Source organism: Balaenoptera borealis, assembly GCF_965194805.1.
Source record: "Balaenoptera borealis genome assembly, chromosome: 6".
NCBI classification, from domain to species: domain Eukaryota; kingdom Metazoa; phylum Chordata; class Mammalia; order Artiodactyla; family Balaenopteridae; genus Balaenoptera; species Balaenoptera borealis.
In genome coordinates, this window is record NC_138863.1 from 116,751,665 (window position 1) to 116,777,293 (window position 25,629).

General features: G+C 35.2%; 1 protein-coding gene across 1 annotated transcript in view; it reads left to right on the plus strand.

Moving 5' to 3' along the window:
* The window catches only part of DPP10 (dipeptidyl peptidase like 10), a 676,003-nt gene that overhangs the window by 191,807 nt on the left and 458,567 nt on the right, over nt 1-25,629 (plus strand). Inside the window, exon 3 of the mRNA XM_082397857.1 lies at nt 2,947-3,042. Coding sequence (XP_082253983.1) covers nt 2,947-3,042 — 96 coding nt within the window. The remainder of the gene's footprint in view (nt 1-2,946; nt 3,043-25,629) is intronic.

The window sequence follows — 25,629 nt, forward strand, 5'->3', positions numbered from 1 at the left end:
TATGTTCACAGAAAAATTGAACAGAAGGTACAGGGATTTTCCATTTACCCTTACCTTCACATGGGTAAAACCTCCCCCATTGTCAACATCCCACACATGATATGTTTACTACAACTGATGAACCTACATTGACACATCATTATCACCCAAAGTCCATATTTTACTTTAGGGTTCACTCTTGCTGTTGTACATCCTATGGATTTGGACAACAGTATAATGACATGTATTCTAAGTACTAGTATCTTTAGAGTTTCCATAGTTTACATTTTTCAGCATGTTACATAGTTGGAATTATACAGTCGGGAGTCTTTTCAAACTGGCTTCTTTCAATTAATAATTTAAGGTTCCTCCATGTCTTTTCATGGTTGATAGCTCGTTTCTTTTTATCACTTCATAGTATCACAATGTCTGGACCACAGTTTATCCATTCACGTACTGAAGGACATCTTGGTTGCTTCCAAATTTTGGCAATTATGGATAAAGCTACTATAAACATCCATGTGCAGATTTTTGTGTGGCTGTAAGTTTTCAGCTCATTTGGGTAAATACCAGGGAGCACAATTGTTAGATTATATGTTTAGTTTTTAAAGAAACCACTAACCTGTCTTCCAAGTATCTGTACCATTCTTCATTCCCACCAGCAATGAATGATAGTTGGCCATTACATTTTTCACTGAAGCCTTTTCTGATTGTTTTTGCAAGATATTTTCCTTCCTTTCTCTGAGCTCATACAGTACTCTGTATCCTCATTCTGACATCCATCATATTCTTTCTTGCTTTGTGTGAACCCCTCGGGGCAGGGCATAGATATGTCTCCTGCACCTTACAATACTTCACTTAACACCTTGAAAATTAAGAGCCCTACTATTCGTTGAATGAATAAGGTAAATTTAAATTTTGTTGTGTCAGACTGTCAAATGGGGCATTTTGTTTTGCAAATCTGTATATAATCATGTCTTATGCTAGGCTTGGGTCAAACAATTCTCACTAGTTCCACTTGTTATATTTTTTTCAGTTGTTTCTGAACAGTTATTTTGTGGGTTAACTACATGGTTGATTCATGTTGGAAGAAACTGCATTTGAAGTTATTGATTCTTTGCCCCAGCTTTTCAGCTGGAAGAAACAAAGCTCTTGCTGCAATAAGTACCGAACTTTAAAAAAAACAATATCTAATGAGGTTAGCATATATTGTTGACATTTTATTTTCAGCCAGAGTTAAGGTCACAGCTGAGAGGTCACAAAGATGATTTTATACAGTAAATAAACAATGATATTATTTTGCAAAGAAAATGAAATATCACAAACTTATCTGTAGCCTCTTTCGTCTAAAAGTATGCTTGCTATGCTTAATTTTGGTACTTAAACTGTGTTGTCCTTCCATTTCTTAGATTTTGGGATTTAAAAGGGAAGTGCACCTAGTTTATGTGTCAGGGACTAATATAAACATGTGCTTTTCATTCATATTCTGGCATTATATTGAGTTTTTACATTTAACTCCTAAGTCCACTTAGTATTTGTTGGGTGGTAATTATTTGTGGAATTTTGGTATTTATTCTGTTTATTTGGTGAACTTCGTTTCAAGTTGGGAAGTTTTATTGACCATATTTGTTTGGAACCTTTACCTCTTCATCTTTGGTGTTTACAACAAAACTGTAAATTTATCATTAGAGAGAATATGTTGAAGTGATTTTGGAAAGTATTGGGCTGGATTATGGTTAAACAGTGAAAAATGTATGCTTTGGGGCACAATGCACAATAGAAATTATTAACTGCTTTCATATTATATATCACTACATAACAAGGGATTGATCTCTTAAATTTGTGGTAGCTGAAGACAATTTTAATATTGAAAAAAATTTAATGTATTGAAAAGTATCATGGAACAGACAAACTTCTAATGCCAAAAACCATTAAAATTTCCACTTTATATTGTCATCTAGTTAACATATTTTTAAAGCAAAGTAGTCCAAATAGTATAATTCATTAGTTTTTTTTTAAGACTTTTAAAAACTTTTTATTTTATGTTGGAGTATAGCCAATTAACAATGTTGATGATAGTTTCAGGTGCATACTAGAGGAACTCAGCCATACATATACATGTATCCATTCTCCCCCAAACTCTGCTCCCATCCAGGCTGCCACATAACATTGAGCAGAGTTCCCTGTGCTATACAGTAGGTCCTTCTTGGTTATCCATTTAAAATATAGCGGTGTGTACATGTCAATCCCAAACTCCCTAATTATCCCTTCCCCCCATCCTTCCCTCCTGGTAACTATAAGTTCATTCTCTAAGTCTGTGAGTCTGTTTCTGTTTTGTAAATAAATTCATTTGTATCATTTCTTTTTAGATTCCACATATAAGGGATATCATACGATATTTCTCTTTCTCTGTTTGACTTACTTCACTCAGTATGACAATCTCTAGGTCCTTCCATGTTGCTGCAAATGGCATTATTTCATTCTTTTTAATGGCTGAGTAATATTCCATTGTATATATGTACCACATCTCCTTTATCTGTTCCTCTGTCGATGGACATTTAGGTTGCTATTGTAAAGAGTGCTGCAACGAACACTGGGTTGCATGTATTCTTTCAGACTATGTTTTTCTCCAGATATACGCCCAAGAGTGGGATTGCAGAGTCATATGGTAGCTCTATTTTTAGTTTTTTAAGGAACCTCCACACTGTTCTCCATAGTGGCTGTACCAATTTACATTCCCACCAACAGTGTAGGTGGGTTCCCTTCTCTTCACACAATCTCCAGCATTTATTGTTTGTGGATTTTTTGATGATAGCCATTTTGACTGGTGTGAGGTGATATCTCACTGTAGTTTTGATTTGTATTTCTCTAATAATTAGCGGTGTTGAACATCTTTTCATATGCCTCTTGGCCATCTGTATGTCTTCTTTGGAGAATGTGTCTAACCTAAAATTTACTTTATTTTAGATGAACTCACAAATTCATCAGAAACCAGATTGTCTTTAGAAGACCTCTTCAGGAAAGAATTTGTGCTCCATGATCCAGAAGCTCGATGGATCAATGGTATGTGTATACGTTCTTATACATTATATTTATTTCAAGTTCTGTATAATTAAAATTAAATGGTGGTTTTGTTGACCACTGGTTGACCACCAGTGGTTATTTTAATTGGCGTTATGCTTCAATGATTACAGATACCATTTAATCAGAAATTTATACCTTGGCTCATGTGAGAGAAAACTAATTCCTAAGGTAGGTCATCAATAAAATTATCCCCCAAACATTAGATTGACTGCTCTGTATCTGCTCTTCCCTCATGAATCATTAGTTATGTGACTGCAAACACGTGTTACATCTCTAGCATTTCTCTGGCTAATTCTCCTTGGTGTAGAAGTATAGATTTTCGGAGCGTACATATAAGTGATTCAAATTTGGCAATCAGATTAATTTTCTTCTCTCTCTTTGTGGCTTTTCTTTTTAAGTTTAAGTGCCACAAACTAGGGAGACTCTCCAGTCTGAGAGTCTACAAAGTTGACTCTACAAAGTTGAAATGACAGAAAGGGCATGGGAACACATTGCATTTTTGCTTTTTGTGGCTTGGCAAAGAAATCGCCTCAGCTTTCCTTAGGTTATTTCTGATTTTGCTATTTTCAAAAAGTTTTAAAAAGAATTTAGATTACAAATACAATCAGTCAATCAATCAAAACCACTGAGTGGCTCCATGGACTTTGGCTTGTCTTTGTGGGAGGTGGTAGGGGGAGTTACTGGGTAATCCAGTTATAAGAAATGTGTTGGTGAAAAGGAAGTCAGGTTTTCATTTCTGGAATATTACAATTTGCCTGACCATACTAATCACCATGGTTAGATAGCTGTTAATCTTTGCCCTTCATTTTATTTAGACATAATATCTTTGCTTGTTTTCAAGGCCTAGAGTAGGTTACATGTATGATAGCTAAAAAGAGCTTTGCCTTTGTATCTAATGAATAACGTCTCACTTACAGTCCATCCTTTCTTCTCTAATATCCTGATTAAATACATTTATGCCTGCAAATTAAATGTTTATTTATGGAAGCTATAAAAAGAATGTAACTTAATTCATGAGGGCAGGAGCCAAATCATACTTGTTTGCCTAGCACTGATACAGTTTCTGGAGGGCAGCAAGCACTTAAGATTTGTTTTTTTTGAATAAATGAATGAAATCCTTTAACAGAAGTTCAGTTTTATTTTTCTGTAAACTTAGGTTTCAGTTGAAATTGGTTGCAAGGTAAATATTATGCTGATGATGTTACAAATAGAGAAAACAAGATATCAGTTTTATTCCTTTATTTGTATATTTTCATTTTGAATTGTTCATAAATTTGGGTCTTGCCTTATTGTTGCCTTTGCACTATGATTATTTCAGAGGTACACTATGATTTATTTCAGATGAGTACCATTACTAAATTTAAAAAAAGGTATGGAATTACCTAGCATTGCTCTAATATGTGGATCTCCCACAAATCATTCTCCTAATGTGCCATTGTAATTTTGTAAGTCATCTTTTTACTTGCTAGCAAGTATTTTCTATTGAAGGAGATGAGCAAAAAAATTTGAGTCATTAGATTTGAAATGCTGAATAATATTCTGTTTTATTCATCATGATTTTGACCAAACTATAGAAATTTGTGCAGTTTTTGACTTTGGGAAGCAAGAAAAAAATCATGGGTCGCGTCCCCCTTCTCAGGTTAGCTTGAACTATTTAAAGAGGCATTTACTCCCGTGTGTAACTGACACTTTGATATCGAAGTACCAAAGGACTGGAGCAGTGTTTAAGCAGTGAACTGCATACTAAATTAAGTCACATTTCAATATCTAGGGTGTGCGTTCTACTCTAATGCTTCACAAGATATCAAAATAAAATTATTTGCAGTTAATCGTTTTAATCATTTTTTTTCATAATTTCTTTACCAATCATTGGTAAAGCTGATTTTGAAAATATATCCTGGGACAAAGCGGCAGTGTTATTATCATACTATAAATAAAACCTAAGATCAAATATATTTATAAAAGAACTTGACATAAAACAACCTTTTAAACAGAATTAAACAAAATCTAAGCTCTTAGAGCCATGTGGTCTTTATAAATACCACTGAAAGAATTGACTCACTGTCAGTAGATTGTGTGCACTGGGTTGCTTTTCGAGCAGGGGGATAGATTTGTGCTCATTTTTTCCTCTATCCAATCCAGATCACCTTTCTGGCAATCACTAGGTACTTGGCCTATTTATGTATTCCTCACAAAGCCAGATAATACAGTGGGGGCTATACATACAATGTGTAACCCTGGCTTCATTGTCACAGATTATATCTAAATGTAAAATGTGAGCTTCTTATTTATTCTCATGACATGTCTCACCAGCTTTCTATAGTATATAAGTGGCTTGAAGGAGTCTAACTTAAGCTCATTTGGAAGCTTCATTTAGTTCTTGGAGGTCACTGTAGGAGCATTTAATGCATTACTGGTCAAGGAGAAGGAGGGCGTCTAGGTGGCCCTGACGTGTGTAGGCTGAAGTGTAGCAATGTCATTCATTATGCTGCTTCTCAAATAATATGTCTGTGAATGTCAGTGCAGCCTTGGATGGGTGCTCGTGTTCATGGTTAGCGTAACGACTGCCTTCCACCAAATCTGCTCAGATCCTTGAAATCTCCATTTTTATAGCATCTTCGTAGTTATGTCACCTTGAAACTCGGAAATCCATCTTCTTTAACATTATTCATCTCCCCACGTACATTTGAGGACCTATCAATCATCAAAGAAAAATCTAATATTAATTGAGTGCCTTCTACGCTAGGCTTTGTGCTGGATGCTTTATAGACATATTTCATAGATAGCATGTAAGTTATAACGATGAACCCCAGGAAACTGAGGCTAAAGCAAAACACTTATCCAAAAACACAGCTGATAAGAGGTGGAGCCTGCTTTAATCACTATGTTGAAGTATAAAACCTACCTTCTCCCAGTGTTTCACTCTGAGATGCCATTCCACATCTTTAACACATGCGTTAACTACCTCTTTGACAATCTCATGGGTACAGCTCTCACAGTGACTAATCCTTTCATGTTGAATATTGCAATCATGTCATCTCCCCCAAGGACATCCATATAATGGTAACTTATGCAGTCACTAAAAAAATGTATAAGCATATTTACATGTTTATGGTATAAAAAAGTAAACAAAGGTGTCTTTAAAACAGAGTTGATAGTATGTGATTCACACTGTCTCTACTGTATACCAGTGACTGTTTCCAGATGGCTGGATTTTGACCTGATATATTTTTTTTTCTTTTTGCTTATTCATTTTTTCCTGAATTTTTTCCAATAAATATGTATGTTTATGTGATTTTATACCTATTTTTTTTTAATTTAATTTTTATTTTATATTGGAGTATAGTTGATTTAAAATGTTGTGTTAGTTTCAGGTATACAGCAAAGTGATTTAGTTATACATATACATATATCCATTCTTTTTCAGATTCTTTTCCCATAGAGGTTATAACAGAATATTGGGTAGAGTTCCTTGTGCTATACAGTAGGTCCTTGTTGATTATCTGTTTTATATATAGCAGCATATATATGTTAATACCAAACTCCTTATTTAGTTTCATGGGTCTCCAATCCTCCAGCAGTCTCCTGCCAAATACAACTTTATAAGGCCCAGCTAAAAACTGTAAACACACTTCTCAACAACCATCAGAGGAACCCCTTTGCCAATTGAAAAAATCCCAAACTCCTCCCTTTGATTTCCAGACCTCTCAAAATCAAGCTTGGCCTCTATCCTACTATTCTACTTTACATTATGTTTCAGGGGTATTGAACTGCTTGATATTCTTCATAAGGCTCAAAAGCTCTTTTGACTCTGTGCCTTTGCCAACACTACTTTCTCTACTGGGCACCCCCTCCCCAATCTGACAGCCCCAATTTTGTTCCACTGGAAACTTCATTCCCAGGTGCAAAGTTCTTTTTCCTGCCAGCAGTGAGGATCACCTTCTTCCTCTAAACCCCAGAGGTTGATTCTCTCATACAGAAATTTCTTCCTTGATTATAATTATAACATGTCTAATCTCCTCTAAGACAGTGCTTCTAAAACTATTGTGAAAGACCACTGTTTTAAAATTTAATACTTTGTATTTCCTATTTGGCATGAATCAATGTTTTTGAAAAATACAATAAAATCAATTATTAGAAAAATAAAATAAGTAAATATTACAAATACAGCCCCTAAATTTAGCTCATTATAATTGTTTTAAAATTACATTGCAAAAATATATAATAAGTACCAACATAACATTGGAATAAAAGAGGAATTTCATATATTACTTTGAGAGAGGATATACAGGTGACTAATAGGATTGCTATTATATTCATAACTTTTTGTTATTGCTAAAAGAGAATTAAACAGATATTGAGAGAAATAGTGATTATTCACATTAAATGCCAATTCTCAGGTTTTGAACAGGAACTGGCATATCAATATTCAGAGGTTTTAATGTAGGAAATGAACTTGCTTCCTTCTTGTTAACTAATCTAGGTTAGATTGACAATGGCACCACTCTTAGGGGATAACGTATGTGTAGACTGTCTCTATTTTTGTTTTAATAATATTATTGGAGAGAAGAAATCAGTCTCCAAAATAAGGATGATGGTAATGCAAGGAGATTTTAAAGCAATTTTAACAATCTCGGGATGTTCATTTTAAGCTTTTATACAAAATGAATAAAGTGATACTGTATTTTTAAACGTTATCTTCAACTCTTTACCACTGGCTAATTTCAAAATTTATTCTGTAGATTATAAATCATGTATCTTTTCATCAAAAAACATATTTTGGATTTTAAGTACATCTGGGGTATACTGGAAAGACTAAGGTTGAATCACAACATCATGTAATGAGGTTCTTCTGCGTATAGTGAGTCTGTTGCTGGCTCACCCATGGGTGCATCTGCTCAGTTAAATTAGGCCACTTACCATGCATTTGGATCTGGCGGCACTGTCAAATTGCTACGAAAGCATCTAAATGCTTACCCTCAGCTCAGCTTATCGCACTGTGGACCAGTGGCCATCACTTCCCAACTGGCTGTAGTCTCCCAACATGACTCTTAGAGCAGCTCGGTTCCAAGAGACAGTAAACCCTGAGGAATAGGACTTGAGTCATATTTATGTTTGAGTCACCCCAGCAATTAGCACACTGTCTGGATCCAATTAAAACTCAAAATCGTTCGGTTAGCATAATGAGATGAACTATTATATTTCTTTGATATATTAAGGAGGGCCCACTTGATCCACGATCAGTAGAGGTTTCATTTCAGTTCTTTTCCTCAGGGTGTGCATAGATTTTTCTCTGATCTATACAAACTTGTCCTTCCCAATGTCCATCATGCATGTGAGTTGTTGCATGGTTATTTTTTTTTTTTGGAAAATGTCTAGCTGGGATGAATGATCACATGTGAGGCCCTGGATATAATTTTTTTTTTTTAACATCTTTATTGGAGTATATTTGCTTTACAATGGTGTGTTAGTTTCTGCTGTATCACAAAGTAAATCAGCTATACGTATACATATATCCCCATATCCCCTCCCTCTTGCATCTCCCTCCCACCCTCCCTATCTAGGTGGTCACAAAGCACTGAGCTGATCTCCCTGTGCTATGTGGCCGCTTCCCACTAGCTATCTATTTTACATTTGGTAGTGTATATATGTCCATGACACTCTCTCACCCTGTCACATCTCACCCCTCCCCCTCCCCATATCCTCAAGTCCATTCTCTATGTCTGCGTCTGTACTCCTGTCCTGCCCCTAGGTTCTTCAGAACCACTTCTTTAATTTATTATTTTTTTTAGATTCTATATATACGTGTTAGCATACGGTATTTGTTTTTCTCTTTCTGACTTACTTCACTCTGTATGACAGTCTCTAGGTCCACCCACCTCACTACAAATAACTCAATTTCATTTCTTTTCATCGCTGAGTAATATTCCATTGTATATATGTGCCACTTCTTCTTTATCCATTCGTCTATCGATGGACATTTACGTTGCTTCCATATCCTGGCTACTGAAAATAGTGTTGCAGTAAACATTGTGGTACATGACTCTTTTTGAATTATGGTTTTCTCAGGGTATATGCCCAGTAGTGGGATTGCTGGGTCATATGGTAGTTCTATTTTTAGTTTTTTAAGGAATCTCTGTACTATTCTCCATAGTGGCTGTATCAATTTACATTCCCACCAGCAGTGCAAGAGTGTTCCCTTTTCGCCACACCCTCTCCAGCATTTATTGTTTGTAGACTTTTTGATGATGGCCATTCTGACTGGTGTGTGGGGATACCTCATTGTAGTTTTGATTTGTATTTCTCTAATGATTAGTGATGTTGAGCATCCTTTCATGTATTTGTTGGCAATCTGTATATCTTCTTTGGAGAAATGTCTATTTAGGTCTTCTGCCCATTTTTGGATTGGGTTGTTTGTTTTTTTGATATTGAGCTGCATGAGCTGCTTGTAACTTTTGGAGATTAATCCTTTCTCAGTTGCTTCATTTGCAAATATTTTCTCTCATTCTGAGGGTTGTCTTTTGGTCTTGTTTATGGTTTGCTTTGCTGTGCAAAAGCTTTTAAGTTTCATTAGGTCCCATTTGTTTATTTTTGTTTTTATTTCCATTTCTCTAGGAGGTGGGTCCTAAAGGATCTTGCTGTGATTTATGTCACAGAGTGTTCTGCATATTTTTTTCTCTAAGTTTTATAATGTCTGGCCTTACATTTAGGTCTTTAATCCATTTTGAGTTTATTTTTGAGTATGGTGTTAGGGAGTGTTCTAATTTCATTCTTTTACATGTAGCTGTCCAGTTTTCCCAGCACCACTTATTGAAGAGGCTGTCTTTTCTCCATTGTATATTCTTGCCTCCTTTATCAAAGATAAGGTGACCATATGTGTGTGGGTTTATCTCTGGGGTTTCTGTCCTGTTCCACTGGTCTATATTTCTGTTTCTGTGCCAGTACCATACTGTCTTGATTACTATAGCTTTGTAGTATAGTCTGAAGTCAGGGAGCCTGATTCCTCCAGCTCCGTTTTTCTTTCTCAAGATTGCTTTGCCTATTCGGGGTCGTTTGTGTTTCCATACAAATTGTGAAATTTTTTGTTCTAGTTCTGTGAAAAATGCCATTGGTATTTTGATAGGGATTGCATTAAATCTGTAGATTGCTTTGGGTAGTAGAGTCATTTTCACAATGTTGATTCTTCCAATCCAAGAACATGGTATATCTCTCCATCTGTTTGTATCATCTTTCTTTCATCAGTGTCTTATAATTTTCTGCATACAGGTCTTTTGTCTCCTTAGGTAGGTTTATTCCTAGGTATTTTATTCTTTTTGTTTCAGTGGTAAATGGGAGTGCTTTCCTAATTTCACTTTCAGGTTTTCATCATTAGTGTATAGGAATGCAAGAGATTTCTGTGCATCAATTTTGTATCCTGCTACTTTACCAAATTCATTGATTAGCTCTAGTAGTTTTCTGGTAGCATCTTTAGGATTCTCTTATGTATAGTATCATGTCATCTGCAAACAGTGACAGCTTTACTTCTTCTTTTCCGATTTGGATTCCTTTTATTTCTTTTTCTTCTCCAACTGCTGTAGCTAAAACTTCCAAAATTATGTTGAATAATAGGGGTGACAGTGGGCAGCCTTGTCTTGTTCCTGATCTTAGTGGAAATGGTTTCAGTTTTTCACCATTGAGGACGATGTTGGCTGTGGGTTTGTCATATATGGCCTTTATTACATTGAGGTAAGTTCCCTCCATGCCTACTTTCTTGAGGGTCTTTATCGTAAATGGGTGTTGAATTTTGTCAAAAGCTTTCTCTACATCTATTGAGATGATCATATGGTTTTTATCCTTCAATTTGTTAATATGGTGTATCACATTGATTGATTCACATATACTGAAGAATCCTTGCATTCCTGGGATAAATCCCACTTGATCATGTTGTATGATCCTTTTAATGTGCTGTTGGATTCTGTTTGCTAGTATTTTGTTGAGGATTTTTGCATCTATGTTCATCAGTGATGTTTGCCTGTAGTTTTCTGTCTTTGTGACAGTAGATGTATTTTTTTTTTAAATTTTATTTATTTATTTATTTATTTGTTTGTTTATTTATGGCTGTGTTTGGTCTTCGTTTCTATGCGAGGGCTTTCTCTAGTTGTGGCAAGCGGGGGCCACTCTTCATCGCGGTGCACGGGCCTCTCACTATCGCGGCCTCTCTTGTTGCGGGGCACAGCCTCCAGACGCGCAGGCTCAGTAATTGTGGCTCACGGGCCTAGCCGCTCTGCGGCATGTGGGATCTTCCCAGACCAGGGCTCGAACCCGTGTCCCCTGCATTAGCAGGCAGATACTCAACCCCTGCGCCACCAGGGAAGCCCAGTAGATGTATTTTTGATGTATTTATGGGGAGGAAGGTGATCTTCACTTCTTCCTCCTCTGCCATCTTGAAGGTTCTCCCCCTTGGATATAATCTTAATTTTATCGGACAGTGTTGGAGACAACTGAACTCATCTACCATATGATATTCAAAAATAGATATTTAAACCTGTTATCTTTCAAACAGTGTGTTACAGTATGACATATTGAAATAGGAAAAGTCCTTAAACAGAGACAAACCAGAGTCTTGCAGCAATTTTTTAAAGTCTTCTGAGGCTTGGTTTCTTCATCTAAAGTGGGGATAATAGTTCCTGTAGGCAAAAGCACAGTGAAAATTAAATAAGCAAAAATGTTCAAAAAGTAAAGGTAAAAAGGTAAAGGCAAAAAATAAAAGTTAAGAAAACATAAATAAAAAGCAAAAATCTTGAGCTGAATACATCTTAGAATGGTTATTAGAATATTATTCTGACAACAGCTTTTAGAGATGCTCTGGGAACCTGATAATTCTATATAAATGCCCTGGGAGCCTCATCCTGATGAATTATATCCAGGATATTGAATAGAAAGTGAAAAGCCATTGTAATCTTCATGAAAAATAAAACAAATTACTGAAATAATATCAATAATATTTACTCATAATTAGGGAAATGGGACAAATGAATCTAGTTTGTTATTTTTTGGTTTGGCACTGTTTTATCATGCAAAGGCTTCCGTCCATCAGTTCAGTTTGGTTGTGTTGCAGAAACTGTTGGATTTCTTTGTGTGCAGGGAGCTACACTTCTGACAGCATTATCACTCCCAGCTCTGGGTCAGAATTTTAACTCTTTTAACTTATTTTTAATTTTTTCCCTAATTTTTTATAACCATCAACCAAGCTGATAGTTTTAAAAAGTTGAATTGAATTCATGACTATGAGGTATTGAGGGTAATTTATATTTTTATTGAAACATAATTTATAAGGACAAAATATTGAGTAGAGAGTAAATGTGCAAAAGTAGGTATGTGGTTAGATAAATTATTTTACATCCATTTAATGGAATATTATACAGCCATTGAAACTGATCTTTTGAAAAAAAAATAATGACATTAGAACATGCTTGGAATAAAATATTAAGTGGAAAGGGTAGAATACAGAATAATATGCATAATACATTCCCAATTGTATCACACACTTGTAGATGCAGCAAAAGTGATATCAGAATTAAATATGCTAACATATTAAATAATTTTCTATGATTGATTTAATGTTTTAAATTTTTTATCTTTTTGTTTATGTTGTTATCTTTATAACATGTAAAGATCTACTAAATTCTCCTTAAAATAAAAATGTTCTCAGAGCAGTTCTGGACTATCTTAAGAGGCACAGATTCTTATAATAGCACTCTTACTCCTTGTTTGTTGAGACAGAATATTCCCTGTAGTTTACTGTTTTTTTTCCCCCCTCCGAGTAATGTAAACACAGAGAAGGTTATTGAAATTATGACATCTGTATTTCCTGACTCACAGCTCAAAGAATTGAAAATTAGGTTAAAATATAATTAATTGTTATCATGGCTGATCTTCTTTTTTAAAGTAATGTATGTCAAAGTATCTTACTATCAAGAGTAGATCATTTCCTGCCGAAACTAAAGAAGTGCTTACAGAAGTATATCATTAAAGCATATTTACTTTTCTGCAGATTACCAAAAATGTTCTCTTTATTGCTAAATGATTTACATGCTCCATATATTTTAACCAAAGTTTAAATTAATCTATATTAAAAGCACTTGAAATCAGAAACAAAATAAAAATATTTAGTATAAAAAAATCAAACTATGGTAACCTTACATACCACTGCAAATATTCATACTTTTGTTTGAAATTTAAATCTAAATAGTTTTTTAAGAAAATATTTTTAAGATTCCAGCTTATGTTAAAATGACTATATTTATACTAAATGCAAAGAGGGAGTAGGGAAAAGGATTTACTCATAAAATCCAGTGTTAGTATTTCGGGGGAAAAATTTAGGAAAATAATATTTCTATTTTAGGAATACAATGATTACTTAAGAGTATTTAAAGGGAGTTGGAAATATAAACCAAATTTTAGATTATGAGAGCTAAACTTTTATGTTACAACCTACTTTTTTTTTATAAATTTATTTGTTTTAATTTATTTATTTTTGACTGCGTTGGGTCTTCATTGCTGCACACGGGCTTTCTCTAGTTGTGGCGAGCGGGGGCTACTTTTCGTTGTGGTGCGCGGGCTTATCATTGCGGTGGCTTCTCTTGTTGTGGCACACAGGCTTCAGTGGTTGTGGCACGTGGGCTCAGTAGTTGTGGCTCGTGGTCTCTAGAGTGCAGGCTCAGTAGTTGTGGTGCACAGGCTTAGTTGCTCTGTGGCATGTGGGATCTTCCCAGACCGGGGCTCGAACCCATGTCCCCTGCATTGGCAGGTGGATTCTTAACCACTGCGCCACCAGGGAAGCCCACAACCGACTTTTTAAAGTAGAAAACTGTAGTTTGACTTTTAAAAGGAAAAAATGTCTGCGTGAGTGGTATGAAACAGTTATGCTTAGATTCGTCAGCAAGCATTATTGAATTCCAGTTACATGCCCTGCACAGAGTTTTGTATATTCCAGGTAGGATCCGTTGACATTTAAAAGGTTTGCAGTAAAACAGACTGTGTACTTACAGTGCATTCCACACAATCATGGTTGGTGTTGGCTTTGTTGGCCCAGGAACTGGGTTTGTCAACACAAATAAAGATTAATAGATAACTTTGACATTGGCATCTATCTTTCCATCAATTTATTCATCTAATATTCCTTCAAGATATACTTACTGAGCATAGCCAAGCATTCTTCTAGATATAAAGTTTATAAAGATGACTGAACACAGTTCTTTTGCTCAGGAAAATTATGAATACGTTCCTCATTGTTCACAGTACCTTTTTTTGGTATACAGAGTTTGAAGAAGTAAAGTTAGTCATCAAAAGGCCGTGACTGGGGTAGGAAGTAGAGGTAATATGAGAGTTCAGGAAATACTCAATTCAGACCATGATGAGGTTTGATTAACCTTTTCCCCAGAAGCCAAAACACATCTGTTCCACACTTCTCTCCCCAACACCAGCACATTTTGCTTTTGGAACTCTTTTATTCTCTTTGACTCTCCTTTATTTGATACTGTTTTCTCTTATATGTGATAATAGTTATGACTAATATATACATATACCACTGACATGTTTAAAAGGAATAAAATATGATTATGGTACCCAGGGAATTTAGAAACTAGATGAAAATAACATACCTGAAATAATCAGACAACAATTCGGTGATACACTCCTGGGTTATTACTGAAGAAAAGACAAAAAAAAAGACAGAGATCAGTTTGAGCTAAGAATAACTGGAGTCATCTTTATGGAAAAGATGGAGTTCAGTCTCAGTGTGGAGGTCAGATGAGCCCAGGAGAAGAAAGAGGACATCACTGGGAGAGCAAGGAAGTATTATGACAGAGTCACAGGAATTAGCATAGTATGTAAGAGTATCTGTAATATTCTGTGTGTGCCTGTGTGTGTGTGTTTAAAATTAATGGTGAAAAAAGTCAATCAAGTCAGATTAGTATATACTTAGAATATTAATACTATTACTTTACTGTACTTGTTATACTTTGATCTCCTTTAGCAGAGTCATATTATTAGATTATGATTTTAAAACAGAAGAATTTGAAGTTGCTCTGATGGTTAGCAGCTGTGTTATTTTCCTTAGAATGGGAGATGTCGGTAACAGGAATTTCACCTAATATGTTTATAATAATTCATGTTTACATTTACTTTTCTACTTTTCTAGGATGTTTCAACGTATGTTACTTATTTGCATTTCTTTGAAAAACCTTGTTTTGCAGGTAGGGTGGACATTAATTTTGTGTCATAGATGAGTAAGTTGAGACACTAAGAGCTTTTCTGCACTTCTTCCCAATTCGACGTCAGTACTTAGCTCTGGCCAGAATCCAGGTTTTCCATGTTCAGTGTTGGGTAGGATACATCAGAGTAGAGAAAATGTCTTCAGTGAGTTTTTTGTGTTGTCCTTAAACTAACATTTAATAATGTTTATAAACCAATAAAAGCACATCTATGGCTTAAGGAAAGACATATTATGGGGAAGATAGATAATAATAAGGGAAGATTTCCTTTGACTCATCTCTGACTATATGAATTTGACTAGAATTTTTAGGTGATGTTGAGAAAATGTAAACATTTTTGTGTCATTGATTGTAACTGTTTCAAAAAAAAAGTCTTGCAGCAAACCATAATGATAAAGTCACATTTTACACTACACATTAAGCTTTTAATTCAACTTGCTTTGCTTGAGTCATGTTTTCTGCTTGTGTGTGTGTGTGTGTGTGTGTGTGTGTGTGTGTGTGTGTGTGTTGGGGGGTGGTGTGCATTTCTTTCTAAGGCTAATTTTACTTAATCATGTTGGTCATGAAGTCAGTTTGTATGGGCCATTGGGACCTTTAGATGACACACAATCAACTATTCCACTATTTTATATTGGGTAAACAAATATTAAGCACGTAAGTACATTTCAGAAAGTCTTTAGTTAGAAGAATTGCTCAAGATAATTCTGTTTATCATTAAATGGCTAAGATTCTCTATAGTAAGTTATTTCATGCACAAGCATCTAGTTCCATCCTGTTCACAGTGGTCTGGTTTCATGTGAGCTCATAGAGGTACACACAATAGTATATCTAGCAGTTTAATTCTACTTCTTTTCTATATTTATCTTTTATTTTTGTTCTTGATAAAAATTAAATACTATTTTTATATAGTACCGCAGGGATGCAAAAAAAAGTTGTAATATCTGCTTTCATTAATTTATTATTAATGCCAATAATAAAAGTTATGTTTTTTGGAGGTTATCTAATAGTAGCTAGGAACTGTGCTTGCATTTTTAATTTATCATACAAATGTTTCTAGTTCTCTAATTTAAGTAGAGATGTATTCATTTTATAAATTAACGAACTGAGCTTTAAAGTACATAGGTGACTTGTTCAAGTCCACACAGCTAGAAGGAGGCAGATTCAGACTTTAAGTTCACATATTCTACTGTTAACCTCAGTCAACAGTGAACATAGTAACTGTAAACAAATATAAGTCTAAGGAATACAATATCAAGAAAAGACACATAACACAGAGAAAACAGTTTTCAGATATAAGATTAAGCATAAGCTATATAATTAATGTAGGAAAAAGTGAAACTTCTCTAATCAATTTATACAAGAACTCTGAAATAAGATGCACACAGAACTTAATGTGGAATTTAAAATTTAATGTGGAATAGAAAGCAGAGTATTACACTGGGATTCAGGAGCCCTGGCTCAGTAACTGAATATTCACCTTGGGAAAACCTCACCACCATCAGTCTGCTGGACCCCGGGTTCTTAATCAGTGGGTTTGACTGAATGACATATGAGGTCTCCCCAGTTTTCTTACTTGGAATTAACCAAATTTATGTGTGGTAGCACAACTGGCCCTAAAGCAATTGGCAATGTGGCTAGAATGCATACTTCTAAACTTCATATTACCTGGTTTAAGTGGAAGTTTTGCTATTATTATTATTTGTAATAGTAGTAGTAGAATTTTAAAGTTCTCTGCTATCACTTTCAAAACTTGATTCTCCTTTTCAATTTCTAACAGACTTGCTAAATGACACGAGTTAAGCTGATAAATCCAATTTATGCTGTCATGTAAGATGCCAACATTTTTATCATCAATAATGATAATGACTTAATGCCCTATGCATCTATTTATGAGTTAAAATATTAGTTTTATCTTATTTCAAATGAGAATTGGGACTTTTGGGCAGTGTGGAAGGTCTGAGAAGAGGATATTCTGATTGTGCCATTTTTTATACATTAAGCCCCCTACATACGAACCTTCAAGTTGTGAACTTTCAAAGATGTGAATGTGCGTTTGCATGTCCAATCATGTAAGTTAGTTCACGTGTCTGGCATACATTGTCACGTGCATGCTACAAGTGGTTGTGCTTTTGTGTACTTTACTGTACAGTACTGTATAGAGTACAGTAGTACAGTATCTTTATTTCAAGTCCAGGATGTCCGGAAGCAAGTGTAAAAGCAGCAGTGATGTAGCTGGTACCGTACTGTACTTTTCACGGTACTGTACTATAAGATTAAAAATGTTTTCTTTATTTTTGTGTTTGTTTTTATGTATCATTTGTGTGAAAAGTATTATAAACCTATTAAAGTACAGTACTATATAGCTGATTGTGTTAGTTGAGTGCCTAGGCTAACTCTGTTGGACCTAACGAACAAATTGGACTTACGAATGCGCTCTCGAACAGAACACGTTCATATGTAGGGGACTTACTGTACAACTTTCATAATTTAACTTTTTCCGTTATACATAAAAGTGAAAAGAATAGTATAATGAACCTCTAAGTAATTATGATCAATATGTGAATGATTACCAACATGTTATGGTAATTCTTCATCCAAGGATACAAATATGAGTGTGAAATACTAAAGGTTGGAAAAGTGAAAGGAATAAATCTAAATGAAGCAGAGAGAAAAAGGAGAGCAGTTGTTGGAGAGGTGCTGGAGTAGAGTATTCCATGCTGATCATAGCTGGTTTCTGGAATTGTGCTAATTCTGAATGATATAGCTTACCTTTAAGAGTAAACGCAAGGAGGTTAAAACCCAGAATTATGAGCTGGAATTCCTGAAATATGGTTGAAGAAAGTCAGACCTAGAGAAACAAGGAATTGGAGGTGTTATCCGAACCATCACTGGATATGAAAGGCCATCCTGTGAGTAAGGGGTTCGATTTTTCATGTAGACTTTAGAGTTACCTAAAATGAAAGTCCTCAGGGATGGATGTCTGCTCAACTGCAATATGTCACATGTAACAAGTGTAGTTTTCCATCTTTTGGCTAGGTTGGTTTAAGTAAAAAATAGTGATTTTTCCACTCCTTGCTAATAATATAGAGAGGTTGGGTGATCATGTGATAAGGATACCTTAGTGGGATTCATATAATTGATAGAAAATTGTAAAAGATGATCCCCGAGTGCAACTTTAGTTCTAAGATTTTGTCATTTTGTCTCCAAGTCAACAGAAAACCATGGTTTAACCCACTGTTTGAATAGTTCTTTGGTTTAGTTAGAAACCAGTTGGTACTCTGGTCTAAAACAGTCCCTAAGGAACCGTGTCAGCTTTCACAGAAATTCCTCTGCTTCTCCTTTCCACACAAGGAACCTCCAGTACATGACATAACACTCTTTTGTCTTTGTTTTGACTGGCCATATGGAGTTTCTGAAACATAATTTAAAAGCTGATCTCATTTTGCACTTTCAGTTGATAACACCTTGGCATACTCCTTTGTGCTGTCAATACCTGTGCCAGTTTTAATGAGCTTGAACATTCATTACTGGGGCTATGTACCCAAGCCATTAACCTGTCACTGCCATGGGCTTGCAAATAGCATCTTAAAGCAGGTAGCTTGCACCTACCTAGTCTCTGATGATATTCAATTTGTAAGTGAAAAAGATACACATATTAATTAGTTGTATGTGTTTCCCCCTCTTTCCTAGGAGTGTGAATGCTCACTTGATTTTCTGCCATGACCAGTTTTGCTAATTGTTTAATTTTCCTTTTGTCACCCCACGACAAAATATTTTTTATATTTCCCTCCTTAGGTTTTAATTTCACAAAGATGCTATTGTATTCAAAAATTATAAAAAAAATATAAAGCCTCTTAATTAGAAAAGTGAGTAAGGCCTTGTGTAGCATAAGTACTCCATAGTCTTTTCTGGCTGATGATTAATTGACTTTGCTGCTCTGTACTGTTCAGATGTGATGCTCTCTGAGGCCCTACCAACCATCAAGGTGGAGAAGCGTCCTGTCAGTATGTCAGATGGAGTGTCTGACAAGGGAGGGGTTAGGCCTCCAGAAATCAGAGCTTTAGTTCTGTCTCTGGTTGAGATGGTGGGCATGTCACTTGACTTCTCCAAGTCGCCATGTCATTACCCATAAGACTGAGAGGGTAATTCCTCTTATGCCTTCTTCCTAAAGTCATTGTGAGCATCACAAGGGATATAAATGCTCTAAAAGTGTTAAACCACTTAAAAAGTTTTGTCTCTATTCTTATTGAAGGAGAATTGATACTCACTAGACTGTATGGCCTTGCCCAAGTCAACCAATATGTTTGGCATTACTTTTGTCAAAGCCCCCTAATGAGAATCACAATACCTAATTACTGATTGGGTGTTGAATATTTGCCCATTGGGCTGTTTGTAATGTTCAACTTTATTTAATCTTCACAACTCTCTGAACTGTTTTTATGATCTCCACTTTACCACTGGAAAAACTAAACCCAGAGACCTTAGTAACTATCCCAGGCTCCCATAGCTAATAAGTAGCAGATCTGAAGGGAGAGTCCTTAGGTTATTGGAGGAGGAGGGATTCAGGGTACAAAGATTCAGTTAAGCAAGACGAATAAATTCTGAGGATCTAACGTACAGCAATGTGACCATAGTTAACAATACTGTATTGTTATTCTTGAAATTTGCTAAGATGGTAGGCCAACCACACAAAAGAAAAAAAAGAAAATGGTAACTATGTGAGGTGATGGATATGTTAATTACTTTGATTGTGGTGCTTACTTCATAATGTATATGCGTATCTAAACATCAAGTTGGGGACTCCCCTGGTGGCACAGTGGTTGAGAATCCACCTGCCAATGCAGGGGACATGGGTTCGATCCCTGGTACAGGAAGATCCCACATGCCGCGGAGCAACTAAGCCTGTGCGCCACAACTACTGAGCCTGTGCTCTAGAGCCCGCGTGCCACAACTACTGAGCCCATGCACCACAACTACTGAAGCCCTCGAACCTAGAGCCCGTGCTCCATAACAAGAGAACCCACCACAATGAGAAGCCCACACACCGCAACAAATAGTAGCCCCTGCTCGCTCCAACTAGAGAAAGCCCGCACGCAGCAACAAAGGCCCAATGCAGCCAAAAATAAATAAATGAATAAATAAATGAATAAATAAACATCAAGTTGTATACCTTAAATATATACAGTTTATATTAGTCAATCATACCTTAATAAGGTTGCAAGAAAAAAGAAAACTTTTAAAAATTACTTAAAATTTAGTCCATAAAACTTTGCTTTGGTACAGGTTAGAAGAAAGTAAAAAGTAGAGAACAGAAAATCTGCTACTTTATTTTTGTGTTTTGCTTTGTTTTTGTTTAGGCCAAATTTGCCTAATAGCCTGCTTGCACAGTCCTTACCTGCTTTGAAATTCCAACTGCTGCTCTCACATTTGGGGACAATTTTGTCAGTTCTTATCGTTTAAAGATCCCGTAACTCAGTGAATGAGCTGGATAGCGCTGGTTACACACATCTGGCATTTTGCTCTCACCAAACTACCCCTTTCTACTCTCCAAGGTTTGTGAAACAAAAGAGTAGTGTTCAAACCATGGAAAGAGAACACATTGTTGCATGTACATGAGTTTATGTCCTCAAACCTACTTTCCTTTCTATACCAAAAGCAGAAACCTCAGTTCTGCTTTAAATTCAACCATGACTTTCCTAGGCTAATCTATTTTTTAAAAATCTCCCTGGACTAATTTATGCTCAGCCATGTTTGAGACCCACACTGGTAAACTCAGTTTCCTCACAGCAGGAATGTTACATTTTGTCTATATTTTCAGATTCAAAAAAAATGTCCTGCATGTAGTTATTTCCACAAATGAATTAGTACTTTGATGCCACAGACCCTCATTTTAATTTGAAAACAGACGTAATTGTGAGGGTAGAATTGATGTTTCCTTATAGTTTTAGATGAAATATATATAGTAGAGGACATTATTTCTTCTTTCAACAATTCAAAGAAAGAAAATCATTCAATTTGTTTAAAGCTTAACAAAGGAACTAAATTATTATGTTCCTTTGTGGGGTGTTATTACTGATGGGCAAACTCCTGTATCAAGTTACACATATATAAGAAGACTAATATTTTTTCTCTACAATTGCTGAGACAAGTTGTAAGGAGTAGACATATTTGTTTCTGTGGCATCCCTGAAATACTCATTTTCGTCATGGAACTACACTTGAGTAAACTAAATCTCTGGAACTACAGAAACTATGCTAGAATTCAATACATTGTTGGAGTATTGCATGCCAGTGGGGCAACAGATTTTGCTGAAGCCCATCATTATCTAATTCCAGTTATGCCATAAAAGACAAATATGAGCATGGAGACTTTTAAAATATGAATAACTTGTACCCTTAAAGAGAGTAGTTTTGGGTTACTGGGTAGGTTGGCTCCTTAGAGCCATCCTGGATACCAAGAGCTGGAAGAGTCTGCAGACATCAGATGGGGATGATTCAAGTAATCAGGCGAAAATAGGTGAATTATTCAAAACAGATATCTTCATAAGCATCTATAGAGTTTTCACGTTCAGAAATGTCTTTTTTTTTATACTGGGTTTCTATGTATCAAGTTACCTTTTTCTCATTGATTTTTCAAATGTTTCAGTACAATGGCAATTAATCCTAGATAGCCAAAACTGGAAGAGGTTTTAGAAGGTTGTTCCTCAGTTTACCATAAGATACTTGAGAGTGAGAGCAATGTCGAGTTTATTGTAATCCTGTGGTGCCCAGGTCAGTGCCTGACACCTTTTAGGTGTTTAATAATTTTTAGTTGAACTGAACTGGATTCATATACATTACCTGACACCATCCACAGTCATCATACCAAGCTCTGTTTTAGACTAAAATGAAGTGAATCCTATGATGACTATGGGTTTTCTCAAGGTCATAAAGGACAGACAGAGTCGTATTTAAGATCAACCAAGTCATCTTTATTTTTGCTATAAATCAGTATTAATATATGACTGCCTTTTCTGACCTCTATAGTGAAAATTTCTGATTATAGGTTTATTGATTTCATGCCATCTAAAGGTCAGTGTTAAAGGAAGAGGACGCAGTGATTGGGAGTCAGTGCCTGCGGTTTTGCCGAGAAGTGACATTTTGATGATAGAATTATCTGGTTTCTGCCCAAAGAGACTTATCATGCTTAAGATGACTCTTTACTCTTAGTCTTTTTTACCTATTATCATATGTGTTATTACTTTCATGTCTTGACTAAGCTGCATATTCTAAGAGCTTCCCAAATTTACTTTCTACATTACTTTTTCTTCTTCTTTTAGGCTTCAGTACTACTCATGAATACTTCCAATGCTGCTACTGAAATTTTGGCTCCTTAAAGACAATTATATCTCCTCAATATCATTATATACTCTTTTAATTTCCATTTTATTCTTTACAGTTTTATTCTATGATTATATACAAAACACATTGTCATATTTCCTTTGAAGTTACTAAACAGATTTTTAAACTATTTTCATTTTCTTTTTAGAAAAATATCTAGTCTTCCACAAACAGGTATCAGTCATTTTCTCTCCCTCTGAATCCTCAGGATGTTGTTCTGTAAGTTCTTATTCATATACATTGTTTTCCTGCTTATCTTTGGAGGAAGGACTGTCTGTTCCTATTGACTCTGCTGGGCTTCCCTGATCCGCAGACATAGGACACATGGGGCTGCATCCGCCTGGGTTTCTTCTCGGCATCTAAGCAGGCTCCATCTTAGTGACATCCTATGGGAACTGATATTGTATCTTTTCCCATCTCTTCAATTCTTGCCTCTCTGACACTTTAAACAGCGCTAATGAAAAAAATCACATTACATTCCCAAGAATACCCTTTTGGGAAGGTTCTTCTTACCTATACTCAGGCCTACAACACTTTCAGATTACAAACTATATGGGCTCCATCACTATCTTCCCCAACACATCCTATATATCAAAGTATTGGTATAATATTTGCTAGAAGTTGACATTTCTAACGGATATTGTAAGAATGATACCGTAGGGAGAAGAGAGAAAGTAAAGCAAAGCATGTGAGATACTTCTAAGTTGCACCTAAGCAGCAGACAGATGGCTGGCCTAATTATCTGGTTAATACACTCACTTGAATTTTAGATCCAAGACAGACAATGGTAGCAAATGTAGACCCGTGTGTGTGTGTGTGTGTGTGTGTATGTGTGTTTTAACCTATTTTTTGACAACATAGTTTGGTGATCCAAATATTGTAGTTTTTAATCCAACTCCAGTGACATTATAGGTGATGGAAATTTTTCCCAGTTTCTCAGAGGCGGGCAGTTCTACTTTTTAGTATACTATGATATTTACTAAATACAACTATATTTGTTACCATGCATAATTTGGTAGAAATTTGGGAGAGCATGTGGAAAGTACTGGTAACAAGGTACCATTTAATATTAATAAACTTTTGACATTTTTTACTTTTTAAGTTCTGAATGCCGTTTTTTCTGACTGATTTTAAAGTTGTTCGAATCACCAAAACACTTCTAATAATTAAAAGGGAATTTAGGATCAATAAATCACTGAAACTTTGATGAGGTGCAGTATCAAAGCAGCCTTTTTCACCAGAAAGGAATTACAATTACTAATTAATAAGCACTAATGAGCCTCTACATCTTTATATGAATATATGCTTGATATTTCTTTGTTTTGAAGTTATGATAAAATTGAAATTCTATACAATAGCTAATAAAACTAGATTTTGATATTTGATAGAAGTTTTAATAGAAAACTTGAAATTATTCCATGTCTTGGATTGGATTTTAAGATTTCTAGTTGACTCCAGTTTAGAAATTAAAGAAACCTTGCCCTAGCTCTGCCTCCATCTGATGTGTAAATTTGGGAAATTTCTTAATCTCAGGGATCTCACTTAGTCGGAGGTCATCCATGAGTTCAACATACTGTTTTTTGGGCCTCACAGTATATTAAGGTCTGTGATCATTATTCAAGAAGTCTCTGAACTCCTTACAGCCTTGGTTTTCCATCTCTTTTTGTCATGAGACTTTGCTCTAACAAAAACATACATGAAAGGAGAGAGATAACTCCTCTGAATAAAGTTTAATTCTGGCAGGAGGTCTGGAATGTGCCAAATGTCTCCCCTTTCTTCCTGGCAGCCCCAGGAGGCCTTTGTGAAACCTTGAGGGCTTCAAGGAGCACAGGATGAACACCACAACACACAGTGTGGTTTTGAGATCAAAGGATATGTTGAAACACTTGTAGTGATATGCAAAGCCTACATATATAATGTTGATTATTATTTTATTCTTCTAGTGATTCATTTCTTTATAAAGTATCCATCATTTTTTCCAATTCATTATTTCTTTTAAACATTTGAATCAGTATATATCATACTTATTCTTAATTTTCTCTCTTTTTTGCAATGTTTAAATTAAGCCACTAATTTGAATTGAATTTGATCAAGAAGGATGAGAAGAAACACTAATTTTTAAAAATGTAATTGTCACAAGGTGAAAGTTTGGCAATTCCAGTCTTTTTATGGTCAAGTGGATATGATTTAATGCTATATGGTGTTTTTACTGAAGGTCTGCATGTTATGCATTTGTGCAGATGTGTGATGGTGCAAAGGTTGTTTCTCTTTTTGACTTGAAGTAGTCAAAGTATTTTCTTTGAGTAAAATTAGAAACTATTATGGAAATTTACATAATTTTTACAAACTGCCTTTATATGGTAATATTACTGTATGGTTAGTTCATATCTCATTATTTCTGTGATTGCCAACTGGTCAAATAGATGCTTTTATTTGTTTTACTTGCTGATGAAAATGGACTGTTTTCACTAATTACTGAGGTTACTTTGAATAAGCATAGGATCTGCATATATTTATTAACAGAGAGTTGTTTGAGTTTGAACTTTCATTGAAATGGTTTCCTAAGAGTTGATTGCATAGCAGAGGGCGATTTTTTTTCTGAAGTAGCTGGATATTCACATTTCAGTATATCTGTAACTAACAGAAAATGATCAGACTACTATCCAGACAGTGTAATTTATCTGTAGCCTTGTTAGACTAAAAGTATAATCAGATAAGTCAAGGACAAAATTGATGAAAAGGAAATGTTCTCAAAAGTATTTCAAAAATCAAGATTATTTTATAAACTGATCTATATTATCACAATAAGGCAGAAAATTGAACTTTGGATTATTATGAACAACAAAAACAAAAATTTGCCTCTAGTATAATTTCACAGTTCTTTTTCTGTCTTTAAAAAATTTTACATGAATAATTGCCTTAATTTTCCTCTG